General features: G+C 37.7%; 1 protein-coding gene across 4 annotated transcripts in view; it reads right to left on the bottom strand.

Moving 5' to 3' along the window:
* The window catches only part of triob (trio Rho guanine nucleotide exchange factor b), a 162,722-nt gene that overhangs the window by 23,180 nt on the left and 122,721 nt on the right, over positions 1–16,821 (bottom strand). For 2 of the 4 annotated variants that reach the window (XM_088326197.1, XM_088326200.1), the window contains 2 exons: positions 13,489–13,735; positions 300–826 (listed from right to left, as the gene is read on the bottom strand). In XM_088326197.1, coding sequence (XP_088182323.1) covers positions 300–826; positions 13,489–13,735 — 774 coding nt within the window. Of the gene's footprint in view, positions 1–287; positions 827–13,488; positions 13,736–16,821 lie in introns of all 4 variants that reach the window. The other 2 variants (XM_088326198.1, XM_088326199.1) reach the window with 2 other exon arrangements.

Here is a 16,821-nt window from a genome sequence, read left to right as displayed (position 1 = left end):
AAATACGTTTTGAATTGATTGTATTTTTTCATTCAATCCTGGCTCTTACTGCAGATTAAATGCCATGCACCGTATACTTTAGTGCACCTAATATGTCAAAAAAATAAATGACTTCTTTTGTGCTGTGCGTACTTATAATCTGGTGTAGTACTGATAAGTACCAAGCATCCATGCATCTGGTTTTGACAAAAGTGCCGATTTTCTACCATCCTAAGGCATCTCAATGCAAATGAAAACCAAGCATAATTTAAATATGCTTTTTAAAAAAAATTTTCGGTAGTGATTGCATTTGTCTTCACCTTGTCATCCTGCGAGTCAGGCTGCAGCAGGCTGTGTTGCTGAATGGCCATTGGGGGCGGAAGAGGGACAGCGTCAGCCCCTTCCTCGCCCTCCTCCTCCCCGCAACTCTGCATGCCCGATGAAGATGACTTTGAGAGCGTTCCGCTGCTCAGCCCTTCGTTGCGCATGCGCTGGGAAGGAGAAAAGAATGATAAGTCAGAATCAGATGTTACATTAAATGTCTTCTTTGGGTTTCTTACCTCTTCTAGGGTTTCGTCCTGGGGTGTGGCGGCACTGTCGTCCGAGTCCTTCTGAGTGCCTTGCATAACATCCAGGTTCTTCCGGGGGCCTTCGCGGTTCTTTTTGTGCTTGTGGGCCAGTTTTTTGACGTGGCCGTCAGCCTTGCCGGAGCTGAGTCGCCTCACCGGGCTTGTGAGCCATTTCCTCAATGTGTTTCCCGGACGTTTGGGGCCTGGTGAGCTGTGGGGTCCCAAGGTATGGCTGGAGCCTGGCGTCAGGGTGTCATTACTGGATACAGACAAGGTATCTAAAGATAGAAGAATTAGACAACATCTGTTAGTAATTGTATTGAGAATATAAAATCTGATTTTGTTTAACGCAAGGGTCAGCAACCAAAAGAGTTGAGCCATAGTTGACATAGAAAACAAAAAACAAATTTGTCTGGAGCCAGAAAAAAACACATGTTATATATATCCATACCTTATTAGACATATACACAGAAGTTGGGTGCAGCACACCCTTGGAGAATGATGCACCACGTGGCTACTATGTTGTAGTATACCCCCTTAAGTTTAACTTTGTTACTAAATTAACGAACTATGGTATGCTTAATTGGTTCGATAAATTTAAATAACGTAAATTCCGGACTATAAGCCGCTACTTTTTTCCCAAACGTCATTGATGCGGCCAATTTATGTAATTTTTCAAACAGCCGCCAGCGGCGCTCGAGTTCAAGGCACATGACACAAAGTCTCTTTCCCATACTAAAGGAGAACAACTTTGATGACGACAGCTATAGGGAGGAAGAAGAGAATGGTTCACTGCGATTTCTACATGTGCGGTATGTTTTTTTTTTAACAGACCCGTTAACAGTATTGCGAACGTGTTGTTAGTAGTGTTTTGCTACCCTTCACAGGCACGGTTTGGGATGAAAGTTATAATAATATTATCACAGCTTTGAAAACTCTCTCGGTGTATCGTCTTTCTTTGTAAATATGTGTAACCATGTATAATATGTATTTGCAACTGTATATTTTTGTAATGTATTTATTTGTATTTATTTTGGACACTTATTCTGATAAGTCTTGCACTGACCAATTAAAAAGAAGGGGTGTAACAGACGCGGGGGATGACGGGAAGTGGCGACCGGTAAAGGTGATTGTTTGTGGACACGGCAGACAAAAGTGGATATATATTTTTCCCACCCTTACCTTTGGAAATATACACTTTTTTTCCTTGGATTACTTTTAACGGGACCTGGACTCTGCAGGTCTGCATCATATCTTAAGTACCGATATAATTTTCCGTTCATTTTGCTGGCTGGGGTCGTTGGACTGGGTACTTTATGCTCAGTTAAAATCGCGGGACTCAAAGTAGGGTTTAGGTTAGTTTTGTGATTGTGTTACAAGTTCTAACACGGCTTATATACAAGTGCGGCTTGTGCAAGTACAAGAGCAGTTATCCTCTTAAAATGTGGTGGGTGCGACTTATAATCAGGTGGCTCTATAGTCCGGAATTTAGGGTAAATAAAAAAATCTATTTTTATGTCATTTTTATATTGAGGATTTAAAAAAAAAACACTACAAAATGGAAAGTGCATAACATGCCCCTTATCTGGGCAACAAAAAAAACGCAGAAAGCATTTGTACAAATAATAAAGCAGGCTTTTGGAAAGGTACATTTTATCAAATTAGTACAGTCTTAAGTTTGATTTCAGTGCGAATGTCAAACAAGTTGGCATATGGGTAAAACACAGAGGCATCCTATTTACTATTACTATTGATAGCAAATCAACACATCCATGAGCAACAAAACACAATAATATCCTTAAGTGTTAATCCAAATATATACTGACAAAAATCAGAAGGCGTGAAGTTAATAAAAACTGCTGCTTTGTTCCAAAATGACAAAATTGTGTTCTACGTTTAATGTAACTTCAGCATGCGGCTCCTGAGCCGCGGATTGTCGACCCCTAGTTTAAGGAGATGTACGGAATTTGGAATGTTTTACTTGCTGCTGCCATTATCTGGATTTTGTCATCATTGCAGCCTCTGTCAGGCTTATCATATGTGCGAAGGTGATTTAATCCGACCTGCCATAAATTGTACTGTATGTCAAAACAAGAAACAAGTCTTTAGGTCATTTCTATCAAAATTTGGGATTCTTTTTAATAAAAGGAAATAAAATGCTATTTTAGGCTGCTGGAGGGCAGTGTTGACTTTATATAGCGTAGTGAGTTGGTTCAGATGTAAAATTGCATTCACTAAACTGGTAAAACAAACCAGTTAACAGATTCAATTCAACATAAAAATCACTTTTCCTTATTGTTTGTGACTAAATGTGTTTAGAAAAGATCTCTTATCATCCGTGATGATAACATGAAGGAAGGTTACAAATGTAGGCTGAATGATAAAGCATAATCATGATAACAAAGCTAAACATTTGTAGTTGACATTCTTTTACTGATCTTGTCCGCCTCATATTAGAAATTCTGGATCCAGCCCAAGGGCAAACCTGAGTTAGACATTCCTGTCTTAGACACACACGAATAGACTATTGTTTTATATTTCTTGGGATTTTGGTTGGCGTTTGGACTGTACTTCAAGAAGGCATATTCTTACATTTACCAGGTTCACTTACAAATAGAAACAAAAAAATCTACAGGGACGAGCATGACATCACTCTCCAGTACCCCACATATTTAACTTTCAACATTTTTGAGGACACCTCAAATGATACATTCAAACTTTAAAATAGACATCTCTTGACTGAATCAACTTTTGGAGACCAAGGCTAGGTTTACACTGCAAAAAAATCAGATTTTTTGCAGGAACGCGACCTGAACCCGATCTGTTAAAGTCCTTCTGAACAGCACGTGTCTGATTTTTCTTTACACCAGACCCGGGTCACTTTCATGTGAGGTCCTAAATCCGATACATATCTGATCTTTAGGAATGCGGCTTTTGTGTGAACGGTCGAGACGCGTCCATGCGACCTGCACTTTCTTGATAGGGCGCAGACTTTACTATTCTGCCTTTAACCAGGCGGGAGGAAGCGGAGAAATAAACAACCACGGAGGATGAAAACACAGTGTCATGAATCTTAACATTCACGGAAGATGAACACTCGTTTATTTTGTCACTCATGGAACAGCCAACATCATATTGCATACAGCTGGATTCACAACATGTCGCTCGAGTTTATTCTCTTAAGCGATTCACTTTTTATAATCAAATCACACCACACGGAAAGCATTCAAATGGGGGAAAGTGAGGTTCTGGATTTAATTAATGTTGGGGGGGGGACCTATGTTCCGCTTCTGGTAGCACAATACTCTTTAAATTGCTGGATAGGCTTCGCTGATTACATCCATAAGTACTTTCTGTAAACACTGAGCGCATTGCGTGTGACATCATGTGTTCTCTCCTGCGCATGTGGGACACACAAGAGATTAAGTCGCGTACAAGTCGCGTTTAGTTGGAAATGTGAACAATCTCACAAAAACATAGAATTCCACCAATAAATCGGAATTGAGCATTAAGCTCTGCAGTGTGAACCTAGCCTTTATCTATTTTAAAACAGCTCACTAATAAAAAAAGAGTAATTGTGGAGTATTAATTCATTCACACGTGTGTCTGAATCCCACAACATTCCTGCACCCCTTTCATCTTTTCAAAACAGCTGGGTTCATAGTTTTGTACACACAAATATGAGGACCTTTCACTGTGAGTTTGTTTTTTAAGTCGTAATCGCGGTGATTTAATTAGCACTTATCAATTGAAGTTCTGAAACGTCATATATATGGAACATAATTGGAAAAATAAATCAATAAAACAAGCCTTTTTCTTTGATTGTAAAATTCCGATCGCAACATTTACATAAGAAACATGTTTTTTGTGAGCAAGGTCGCCTACTTCCTGATGAAAGTCCTATACACCCAAATAACTTGTTTCAAAGGAAAAGTCAGGGATATTGTGTTAAAATTTATTTATAATCATAGAAATTTCTTGTTTATTTTTATTTTTTTCGCGGAAGGGCCTAAAAGTACATGATATTTGTCCTTAAAAGCGACAGTGTGTATTATTTGGTGCTAGTGGTAAAACAAAACATTAAAAAAAAAAAGATTTATTGATAAAAATAATAAGCAAAAATACATGAGCTAATTTACCGTATATATTTTATTTTTTTAAATACTCATAGGTCAAGAAATCCTGAAATTTGCTGCAACGGGTACCCGCCTCCTGACCCCTGAAAGAAAAACAAACACCTTGCAAAAAACTAGGCAGAAAAATGAGAAGGTTTGAACACTTTATGTCTCCGTAGCTTGTATTCTTCCAAAAGCTCCAAAAAAATACCAACATCTGGTACCCTTTCGTTACATAAGTAAAAACAAACATGACTCGAAACTGATGAAGTAGGAATTTTCCCCAATTCATTTGGATGTTCCACAATGCTACTGGGACAACATTCATGTGGCTTTGTCATTGTTGCTGTTTAGCTATTTCAGTTATTTCTCTTTCCCCAATCTTGTGTTTCTCCGGTCCACTTTTTTCTTTTTTTGTTTAAAACTTAAAGCTTTTTCCAGAGGTATTTTTAAAAATCACATTTTTTACTTATGGAGGAAATGCATTCCATGGCCTTCAGATTCATGGACTGTCCAATATTAAGCCTGTTTGTGAGCCGAAGCTGAATTCACGGATTTCTCAGAACTCAAGAGAAAAGTTAGAAAAGTGTTTACATGGGCTGATGCTGACTCAGAGATGACGCCTACGAACGGTGTCTAAATAGTGCGCGTCATGTGGCATTTGAAGTTGTTGAAGATCTTAACAGCCTCTGCAGACTTATATTTTGTTGTATAATCTAGGGATCTGGACAGAAAATGGAGTGGTTTCTCAGGTACTACCAGATTACATTTTTCCAAAGAATTTGCTGTTTGATAGACATTGTGTTACCAAGATGAGGTTTAGATAGATAGATAGATAGATAGATAGATAGATAGATAGATAGATAGATAGATAGATAGATAGATAGATAGATAGATAGATAGATAGATAGATAGATAGATAGATAGATACTTTATTCATCCCCTAAGGGAAATTCACATTTCCAGCAGCATCCCTGAGCTGAGAACAGTACAATAAAAAAGCCAAAAGAATACAATATACAAATACCCAGTGTGACGTGCAAATGCCCACTGTAGCGTGTTATATAGAGTAACTAAATAGTGCTACACAGAATACATATTGCAGTAAGATTCGGTAATATCCAATGTAGGTGGTGTGGTTTAATGTGGGCCTTTACTCTGCCGGGTGGAGTTAAAGAGCCTCATGGCATGAGGAAGAAAAGATCTCTTCAGTCTGTCCGTAGTACAAGACAGTGACAGCAGTCTGTCGCTGAAACTGCTCTTCTGTCTGGAGATAAGCAGTTTCAGCGACAGAATGGGGTTTAAATGACACCTTTCTTTATTGAGAAAAATATCATGGAGTTAAAGGTTATGGCCATTCTGTCTATGAGCAATCTTTTTCACTGTTATAGATGAACATACAAGTTTAAAACCCATTCTAACTTGGATTGGAAAAAATGAAATAAACATTCTCTTTTAATTTAGACTTGCATCACTTAAAGCACAGTACAATTTAATTTCACGTGCAAGCTCAAGGTTTGCTTTATTCTAGGATGAAAATGGTTAAAGTGCAATGTAGGACTGTTTTAAATCGAGTCCAAATGCCAACCCCAAAAAAGATGAAAAAAGAAGAGTTTATCTGAGGGCGTCTAAAAAAGTCACCATACTTGCACACCAACAAAAGATTATGACGGAGGCTGCAATGATTTCAGCTAGAAAATGGCGTCAGCAATATTCTGAAGTTATGGGCACCATCTTAAATGACACTATCCACCTCAGTTTGCATGAAACTTTGCTGCCATTATGTGGACGTTATGGAAACCTGCATTTACTTTCAGGTTCTGTACTGTGCGATTTCACAATCAAACATTTTTGAAAAAGCACCAGGGAGCCACTAGGTAGTGCCAAAGAGCCAAATGTGGATCCTGAGCAAGTTTGGTTGGTGGAGAGGTCCTAACTTTGTTAGCCGATCAGAATGCAGAACACAATGCACAATAAAATCCGCCAAGCAGTGAACCAGCGACAACTGAAGCGGGAAGTAGGGAGGTGTTTCTGTATCTCCCACACCTACCTACTGTATTCTTTGTTCATTATCACCTATCAAACACTTATCACAGGACCTGTGCATTTAGTCTTGCTTACTTTAAAAGACTGTTATCTTACAATTGCCGACTCATTTTTCCCTATAATTCTTTCCCACAAATTGTCAGGCAAAAGGCAAAGGGTTACTGTTACTTTAATGCTTTTTATGTAGTTCGTCCTTCAGAATTTTCTTCAAAAACTGAAATTAATATGGAATTACAAAAAAGAATGTCAAAGCATTTCCTATAAAACTTAAACGGTATATCAATAATGAGATGTGCAATTATTTAGAGCAAATAGTAAAAACAGAAGTTAAAAAAGTCCTCATCTTTGAGTCTCATTGCTTCACATATTTCGCATTGGTCTCTGCATTCTGATTGGCTTAACAGTTAGGGGTATAGTGGTTTAAAAAAATCATAAAAAAAAAAAACCTTACCAGTTCAGTAGACAGAACTTTTATTTGTTGAATAAATTATGTTTGGGCCAGTGAAAAAGTTTTGTTCTTTGGTTTTGATGTGAGAGAGATCAATTCATTGTATTTAAATTATAAACAACGATGGAAATATGTAATAATGCATTGCCGACACTGAAGAAATTACCAATTTTTTGTTAATTTGCATCTAATGTATTGCAATCTATTATCCCTGGTCAACTATTGCTGTGAGCCGGAGCTGACGGAAACATTTGTGTAATGCTTTTTGTCTCTCAGTGGCTTTGCTTTGCCATTGCATTTTTGCTTGCATTAGTTTGGTCTAGATCAGGGGATGGTGTCATAAGAGACGGCTCAGCTAAAAAGTCTCTGTAGTGCGAAGTGGAAGGAGAAGAGGACGACGAGGTGAGCGGAGAAGATGAGGTAAAATTTTGGACTATTTGATAAAGTTTCAGGAGCGAGTAGAGAGAGTGGGAAAGGTGAGATGGCACAACATTCATTTGGACAGGTAACTTAAAATTAGTTTTACCTGGTTATATCAGTATCAGAAATTATTTTCCCCCCATTTTATTAACACTCCACTTATTGAAACATAAATATTTTGTTTGTTTGTTGTACATGATTCAATTGTTTGTTTGTTTGTACATGATTCAAATTGAATCGTTTCTCCGGCGCCGTCACGAATGGCAGCCACTCCAGCAGCTCCCGTGTTATTTTCGATTGTTCTCAGTTATTTTCGATTGTTCTCAGTTATTTTCGATTGTTCTCAGCTTAGGGATGCTGCTGGAAAAGTGAATTTCCCTTCGGGGATGAATAAAGTATCTATCTATCTATCTATCTATGTAGTAAAAGTTTATCACGGGTTCTTTTTGGAACGTAACCGTTTGCAAAAAACTAGATATTACTGCTTCAACAACATACCAGAACCATTAAGTTATGTTAACAGGAGTGCAAATGGGTGGAAATTGAGGTCAGGAGCCTTGACTCAGTCCTGCCAACTGGGAAAAAAATAACCTGTGACGACACACAAACATAGAGGTTGAGATTTTTGCCCCTTGCAGTGTGTGGGCTTAAAAGATAGCAAGGGGACAAACGACCAGGTTTATCCATGTGTATATATATATTTGTCTATATAAAGTCCCGATGCTATTCTTTGCCATCCACACTCTTTAGGGTGGATATTTGGTTTTTGTAATCTTGGATATGTGAAAAGCAAGGGCAAAGGGTGGGGGGCCTTAGAATTGGTTGGAATTCCTTAACTGAAGGCTTCTCTCTCTGTCCTCTTTGCAAGTTCAAAATCCATTGCTGTCTTTTCTCTTTATTTTGAGTGGCTACTAAAGTTCAAACTTCTCAACTGGTAACCATGTAAACAGGAACACAGCCTATGAACAGGTAACATTGTGAAGAAACAGGGTCAATCCTAGTCGTTTGTCTTCATGCATGTAGCTGCATGTGCATGCTTGAGTTTAGGAATAGCCAGGCTATTGGTGGGAGGGTTATTAGGGTAATCTAAAAAGTCCACTTCCTTGCACGAACATGCCTGAGATTCCAAATGTGTCACCGGTGGAGCATCTTAAGTGCAGCCTATCCATCCCCTGGAGATGTGTTCCAAACACAAACATCCGTCAACTTAGGGAGGAGGGAGGCTTGCTTTCTAGAAAGAGAGGACTAGTCTGGCTTCCTCCCAGCATTGAGGTCAATGCCAAATCACTCTGCCTACCAAAAGCCCCATTCAGAAACAGTGTGGGGTTAGCATGTAGGAGTTGACCCAGCACTTGCAAAGTATAGTGCTACAGTTAAAGGCATGAGATTTTTTTTCTTCTACCGACACATCCCACATATTTCCTTGGGTTTAAATGCCTGTTCTTTGGAAAGTCCCAAAACTTATAAACAAGGATTGTTTCAATTATTAATGTATTTTCTGGACTACAGGGTGCACCTAAAAACCCCAAAATGGCCAGAAATTTGAAAGTGGGCTTTACAACCCGGTACGTCTTGTATACAGATGAATACAGTGGGAAAAATTGGGAATGCAGTACTTATAGGTGTGCATTACTACATGAGGTTTTTCAGTATAATCATCATTGTGGGCCCAAATCGCTAAACATTGGATGCAACGTTGAATGCAATGGGATTCGAACAGTGAGGGCGCCATATGTCTACCACCCTCTGGCATAGATAACATACGAAAGATCATTCGATTTTATCTCATTTACAACTATTTTTACTCAGGGTGCTATAAACACTGATTTGCATAGTGCACTTTGACGATTTAAACACATTCTCCACTTCTTCAACAGTGCATCACAATATGACGAACGGCAGAAAAAACAACATTTCAACAAAATACTATACAAGCTTTTTTACATACGTATAAATATTAAACTGAGATGTTATTGACGCACAGGTGAAGAAGTGGAGAGGATGTTTTACCTATCAGAATGCACTGTGCAGATCAGTGTTTCTGGCACAGTGAGTAAAAATAGTGTGATATGGAGGTAAGATCTAGTGCCTTTTTGTATGTCATCTGTAAGATTGGTGTTCTAGTGGTAAGTGTCACTGTCCTCACCGTCACAAGCTGGGTTTAACCTCTATTGCAAACATTGTTTTGTGATTTTAATCAGCAAAGCACTATTATATGCAATTAGTTTTCCAAGACATAGTAGTTTTTACTGTCATCTGAATTTCATGTGCCTTACATTCCAGCACACCTTATATTGCAAAATACACAGTAAATGTATTTAGTTTATAACATTGCGATGCAAAGTCAAACGGCACCTTACCGAGGTCCAGCAGCCAGAACCTGCAGTTTTGAGCGTCTCCTTCCTGTGCTGAATCCATGGAGCAAAACGGGTACAGAGACACTAAAGACTGCATTCCATGAGCCATGTCAGTCAAATACCAAGCCACAGGAATGCCTCCTTAAAACTACCCCTCAAATCAACAACCCATGTGAAGAACAATAAAAGCTTCTCTTCCTCTGAAAATGTGTGCTGCGTAAACACCAAGCCCAGAGTGAAAAGGAAAAAAAAAAGTCAAACGCAGCGTGAGTTTCTCCATCCCGCCTTCTCTCCCTCCCTCTCTCCTGAGAGTGGGTTGCTATAAGGACAGTGGGCAAGCCTCCACGGTACGCCTTCCAAAGGAACGTCTGGATCCATGCTGTGCGTTCGCTGTATTGCCCTTTGGAGGCGCACCTACTCAGTTGAAGGGGGCGGGTGCACGATTTGCAGGCAAAAGAAGTTGCATAGCACGCCTTGAAATACATTTAGATGCGGTTATGAAACACCAGCAAGCGTTTAGTCAAAAATGACAGTGATTGTTCCATACTGAAACAAAAACCTTGGTCACGAAATTATGACTGCAAGCGACCTCAGATTTGAACTTGGGATGCACAAAAGATTTTTCTTCTTCGTGATTTTCTTTTTTTAAATACGAACCTACTGAGTATTTCTGAGGTAGTAGCAAGAGTTGATTAATTTATTCAAATGCTGTACTTTCAAAAACTGTAATCAAAGATTAAATTCAGGACCGTGTACTTCCACTAATATGTGCTATTTCTTTTTCCTGTAGGTTTATGCCCTTGCTACTAGGATACTGAACTGCCAATTTTGTGCAGTGGGTCAAGTGTTTCAAACACTGCATGGAAAATATTTGCTTATTTAATAAATCCATTGAATTCATTCTGTTGTGTTTTTCATCAATCATTGTGTGTATGTGTGTGTTTTCGACCGAATTAGCAATTATGAGACTGATCGTAGGGTGGATATTTGGCATCCTCTTAGCAGGGTACATACACTTTTTTCATGGGCAAATTCAAGCACTTTTTAAAGAACTTTGAAAGGCAATTTTCCAATTTCTTCAGTCCCATTAAAAGAGGAAATCTGGTTTGAATCAATCTACAACTCTGTTGTTTGAGGTCACTGAGTAAGAAAAATAACTAGAAAATGTGATAAATCCCAAGCTAAATCTTAAACCAGCAGCTATTATTCACGGAATGGGGCATGAAAAAATGAAAATGAAACTGAGTTTCTGTGCCCCATTTCATCGGTGTTTGCTGCTGTCTCTGTTTGTTCTATGTTGTATCAAATGTTCTTTTTCTTACTGACAACACTCAAAGACGTCACGCTGAAGAGAAAGGAAGTCAATTCTTCTCAATTTTAACGTATGTGTAAAACAAAGCTACTGTAAATATGAACTAGCCATCAGAGCCACTATTTTAGTCCCTTTGTTGCAGATGGTTGGGGGTTCACGGAAGGATTTCTACCTTTGAGGAGAGGTGACAGAAAAATAATTAGCAAAGTATTACCACGAGACAGTGCTTCTCAATTATTTTCTGTCACATCCCACGCCAAAAATCATACCCTCGCCCCTCAAAAAAACTCAAACATCTTATCAGTGTGCTTTTGGTGTAATGTAATTAATTAACAGTTGAATTTATTTGGCTTCATGCTGTCAGCTGCCGATAATTTAAACGAAGCAAGCACCGGTATTTCTTCGTCTAACGTTGCGGTCATAGTAAAACTGATTGCTACATATGATTCGATAAAAGTTCTTGTCTTAGCTTTCGGGAGACTCTCTCCCCTATGTTTTTCATGGGGTCACTGGAGGGTTTGCAACACTTTGTGTCTACATTTCATACTCATTCGTTCGGCTATGCATGTGCAAAGCACAGATGCATAACAGCGCTGCTGTCCCCAAATGTAGTGGAGGTGCTATTGAACTTCATTCTAGGAAAGTAATCAGTGGTAAGTGAATACAAAGGAATGATCAAATTGCAGCAGGCTTTCATCATTCCCCGTCACGCCTGAGTATTCCCTTGAAGGGAGCAATTTTTTTCATGACTCCTTTTGACCACATAAAGCATGCAAGGAGAACAACCAAAGACATACGGCCTAAAAATGGCAAACTCTCCAATAACAAGCATCACCTTTCCCAGATGCAAAAGCTAAAACAAAAGCTGTGACTTCCAATATCACTTGGTTGGTAAACAGCCTTATTACATGGAAGCGCCAATACAATATTTGTAAGCCATATTGTCATAGCAACAAGCTGCCGTGCACTCACCCACACTTTAAAATTAGTGGGATCTTTTAATGGTTAAAATATTGATAGTACCCTTTTAATATAGTGCAGATTATTTTACATAATGGCCAAATATATTAAGGTTTGGTTGGCATTCCAAAATGTATACTGTTAATTTACAGTTAATATAGTTTTTTCCAGACATTAGTTTTCAAGGGGTTTGTTCGGTTCAATTTACAATTCCAAAAATTATTAAAATAACTGATTGATGTGTTTTAATTAATTTTGACATTTAAAAATCAACAATTTGAAACTTTGCTGAAAACGGAAATCAAGTAGGTTAGGGCTTTACGATATTTACTCAAGCTTGTGGTGGTTATTAATCGTGAGTTAGTAATTGGTGAGTTGTTAAAACAAATTAATAACAGGCTATGACAAATTTCTTTTTTTGTTAGTTATCAGCGGTAAATATTTCTTAAAGCAGATTTAAATGAAAATATTATAGTGTGAACATTTTGCAAATGATGTATTTTATTTAAATTATAACTTATCAAAATAAATGTCTGTTTTAAAAATAATAGTGATCATCCAGCCGATGAAATTTATGTTTTAAACAGCTGACAATATATATATTTTTAGCCATTTCACCTAATTCTGTGTAACATTTTTTTATAATGCAGTGCCATCAATATGGGTTGTGATAGACACATTACGAAAAGAATCAGAAAAAAAACACAGCTCATCGGCCAGTACAACCAAAAATGGGCGTTCGGGCCAGCCAATGGGGAAAGAGAATAAAGTTATTTTTCTAAGAATGTTGTTGCCAATTTCCGCCACTGATGGGTGTAGGAAAGGAGCAGCACATAGACTTCATTAATAATTCAGGGAGATGAAACAATTTTTGTATAATACATTTCATATATTTATTTATTGCTCTGCCAATCTAATGATGATTTAGATATAGGTTCATTTATTTGTAAATATGACGGTGGCTTACCAGACAAGAACCTCACTGCACGTCCTTGCATTCGCATGCGTGAATCATTATTGATAGTGTTCCTGTGATGCAGGCAGATGTCTTTCTAACAACCTTTTGCATGAAGCTTTATTCAGTCTGCATGTCAACGTCTTTGTAATTTTTTGATGCAATACCTGTAGAATCGCTTTGTGAAATACCAGCAACAATCGTTACAGTAGGCTGAAATGAGCTTGATGCATTCAAACAATTTTAAAATGAGCTTTACCATGTGATATGACTCCTTGTATCGACTTGAGATGGATAGACTATTGAAAGTGTAAAAGATTGTCCTACCTTTGTGGTTGAAGAGCCCTTCCATTTCCATAGAGGACCGTGAGTGCGCGATGCAGAGCATAGAGCAGGGAACAATGCCCTCCTGGGCCGGAGAGCGGTCCGTGGTGCGAACCAGGCACCAGTCTGGCTTGTCGTGGAGACGTTCGAGAACCTCAACCGTTTGGCCTCGTCGTACTGTCAGCTCTCCGCTGCCGTTGCTACCCACAAAGTCATGGATGACCACGGTCAGCTCGCAACCACCTGATAGCTGAAACGAAAACAATATCACTCGTCATTACATTTTTCCCTTTTTAAATTCAAATTGCCAGTTTCTGTTTTCCTTTTCTTTTTAATATACTGCACTTCATAGAATGCTGAAGTAGATCAAGTATATTGCAGCATGACATGACTTCTTGAGTAGTGCTGTGCTTTTTTTAAAATAATAATGTTGTATAAGACTGTGTATGAAGTATTTGCAATGTTTTTAATAAAAGCAGTTTTTATAAAAATGGTTTGCAAACATCTTGAGCAACATTTTTTTTTTATCCCAAAAACCTTTACCTTGTGTAATACTTTGGATTGCAGATATTACAAATGACGATAATTTTAAGGAAAGTATGGATCTGATTGAACTTTGTTGCTTTTTTTTATTGAAATAAAAATATATACAATTTATATATTTTTACAAATTGACAGAAAATTGAAGGAGGAATGTAGTAAAAAAATAATCTCTCCAAGTAAAATGTTCCTGTAGAGATGCCAGGTAATTTTTATTCCTCTTTTTTGTTTTAAGTATTACACACTTTAAGAAAACATATCTTTAGTGAAGTGAGGAAATACTTAAATAAGTTTGAATCAAACTTATCACCTTAATTTTTGAGGGTAGAACTATAACAATACCATACAATAACCAGAACTATCTGCCACCAGAACAAGATGTATTTATTTTGGATTTTTAAATATACATCTGTACTAAATGACAGAAGGTTAAACGAAAAAATGTAGTAAAACAATTATCTCTCCTCGTAAAATGTTCACATAATGATGCCAGGTAATTTCTCATTTTTTCCCCCAATATTACACATTTGATTAGACTAGCACCTCAAACCTTTTTTTGTAAAATTATAATGCAGAAAATAACATAAACTATCTACCACCAGAACATGATTAGTTTTGCATCGTTCACATTAAATTATTTTCACAATTAAAAATCCTGTATCGGTAATATCTGCACTAAAGACAATACAAATATATAATCAATCCACTAAAAAAAGAATTGACTTCAGAATATAATTTTTTAATGTATTTATAACTTTGTGATACAACAACATCATATAATATATTTTTAATACCATTATGTTTCCAGTTTATTAAAAATCTCACATGCCCCATGGAATACCCACAAGAGTATGCGTACTGTTGCTTTATAATAAACATTCAATGGTGTCCAGTAAAATTGATATCCATCTGGTAGTTATGATCGTTTTCCTGTTTTCGGATAGGTTTCCTCAGTTGTAGTTCTCAAGTTCCCATCATTAAATTGCATACCGCAGAAGGATACATTCACGTGTCACACAATTTTAAGTCTACTTTAATGCATAAAATATGTAATGCATCATACAATATGCCTGTATAAATATTTTCATTTGGTTTTTCAACATACCCTTTGGTAGTGCGGTAAAGCCAGCGAGCTGAGAAGTTGAGAAACCGGATGTGCTATTCTTTCCTCTAATTTCTCCATTGTTTTCCACTCCCTCATTTTGGAAAAAAAAAGCCACTAAAGTGTCCAAAACGTAAACAACAATCAGGCTGAAAGCATCACGAAGTATGTTGTCCAAAAAACAAAAGAAAAAAAGTTAACACCCACTGGAAAAAAAAAGGATTGAGTATTCAAATCTTGGTCCACTGGCAAAGCTGTCCACTTTAATAGGCTATAGAGAATTCCATCAATGGCTTCATTAAAGTCTAGTTAACGAGAAATCTCTAAAATGCAGGGCTTGCACGCAATCCCTCTTTTAGAAGAGAGGCAGTTCGAGTGAAAACGGCGAGAACTTAAAAGGCTTCTTTCCTGTCTGGCACAGAAGCGAGCATCCTCTGCAAGTGGGAGGCTGAAGCAGCTGACAAGTCAGTCACAGAAGCGGATGCGCACAGGAACACGAACCCTTGCATACAAAAAACAAAAATACACAAACACGCCAGTGTCGCCACCTCCTGAATGAAAGGCTTCACACAGAATCCTCACTCAGAGCCAGAAAGATAAAGAAGCATTCAAAGCCAGGAAATGGACTAGGAATTTCCATTTGAAAGTCAAAATGTGCTCACCAAAAAAATAATAATCTGTTTATTTCAATTTTGTCTTTCTCGTTACTGCGGGAAACTAAACAACCCAGGCTTCACAGTGCGTCTTCAAAGTATAGAAATCTTGGGTGGCGCGTGTGTGCTTGTTAAGTTTGCTCATACTGAGCGTAGGAGGACGGACCTTCTGAGGCGCTATTACCAGATATAACCAGCGTCGACTATCCCAGCTTGCAGAGAATCTCTCTTCCACAAAAATGGGCAGAAAAACAAATACTCACTGCATTCCGATGGACTGTCATGCATCACTTTCCAGGGACACACATTGAATAGTGATGGTTGCGTGTTCAAAATTAGCTGTAGTCACATGCAATAATAATCAGGCGTCAGAAATCAAATCTTCTTGCTTTTGCATGCTTACAAATAACAACCCAAGTTCCACAAAATACTCGACTCTAAATCAGATATATAATTGACACGTCTTTTCTGTTTTAAATATTGACACCTGCAATTGTGATTGCACAGGATGCGATTATGTTATTTTGACTATTACACTTCACTGCCCTTCGTTATTTTGACCTATATACACTCTTTATATCATTGTCACTATTGTCGTATAAAGTAGCTGTTCTTTGATTTCACACCTTTTAAGGCAGAGCTGCTTTTTGTAACCTAGGATATTTAATAAAAAGAAAGGGACTGGGATAGGGCTTTTATGAGATATTTTGAATATGGCATTATGAAGGTTCTTTGTGTATGGCCCTGTTCTGTTCTTCTTGCAAAACCTCAAAAATGCTGTACTGTATCTTCATTTCAAACAAACATTATAAGTCCCTCAAAAATGAAACAAAACCATGAAATACTTTATATTTTATACACGGAAACCCTTTGTGCTTGAAAAACTAAAACAAAAAAACCTGTATGTTTTAACTGTCGTTTTATCTTATATGCTGTAAAATAACATTAGGGAAAAAATAAATTCAACACATATAGCATGTCTTGCAGATATTTTGTGTAATCAAAGCAGCCCCTCAGTTGCATATTTGAAAAATAGTGGAT

This window comes from Urocampus carinirostris, chromosome 2 (assembly GCF_059441175.1).
Source record: "Urocampus carinirostris isolate Australia breed hairy pipefish chromosome 2, RoL_Ucar_1.0, whole genome shotgun sequence".
Lineage (NCBI taxonomy): Eukaryota > Metazoa > Chordata > Actinopteri > Syngnathiformes > Syngnathidae > Urocampus > Urocampus carinirostris.
Note: the sequence above shows the minus strand (reverse complement) of the source record. Positions and strands in the feature narration are given on the sequence as shown.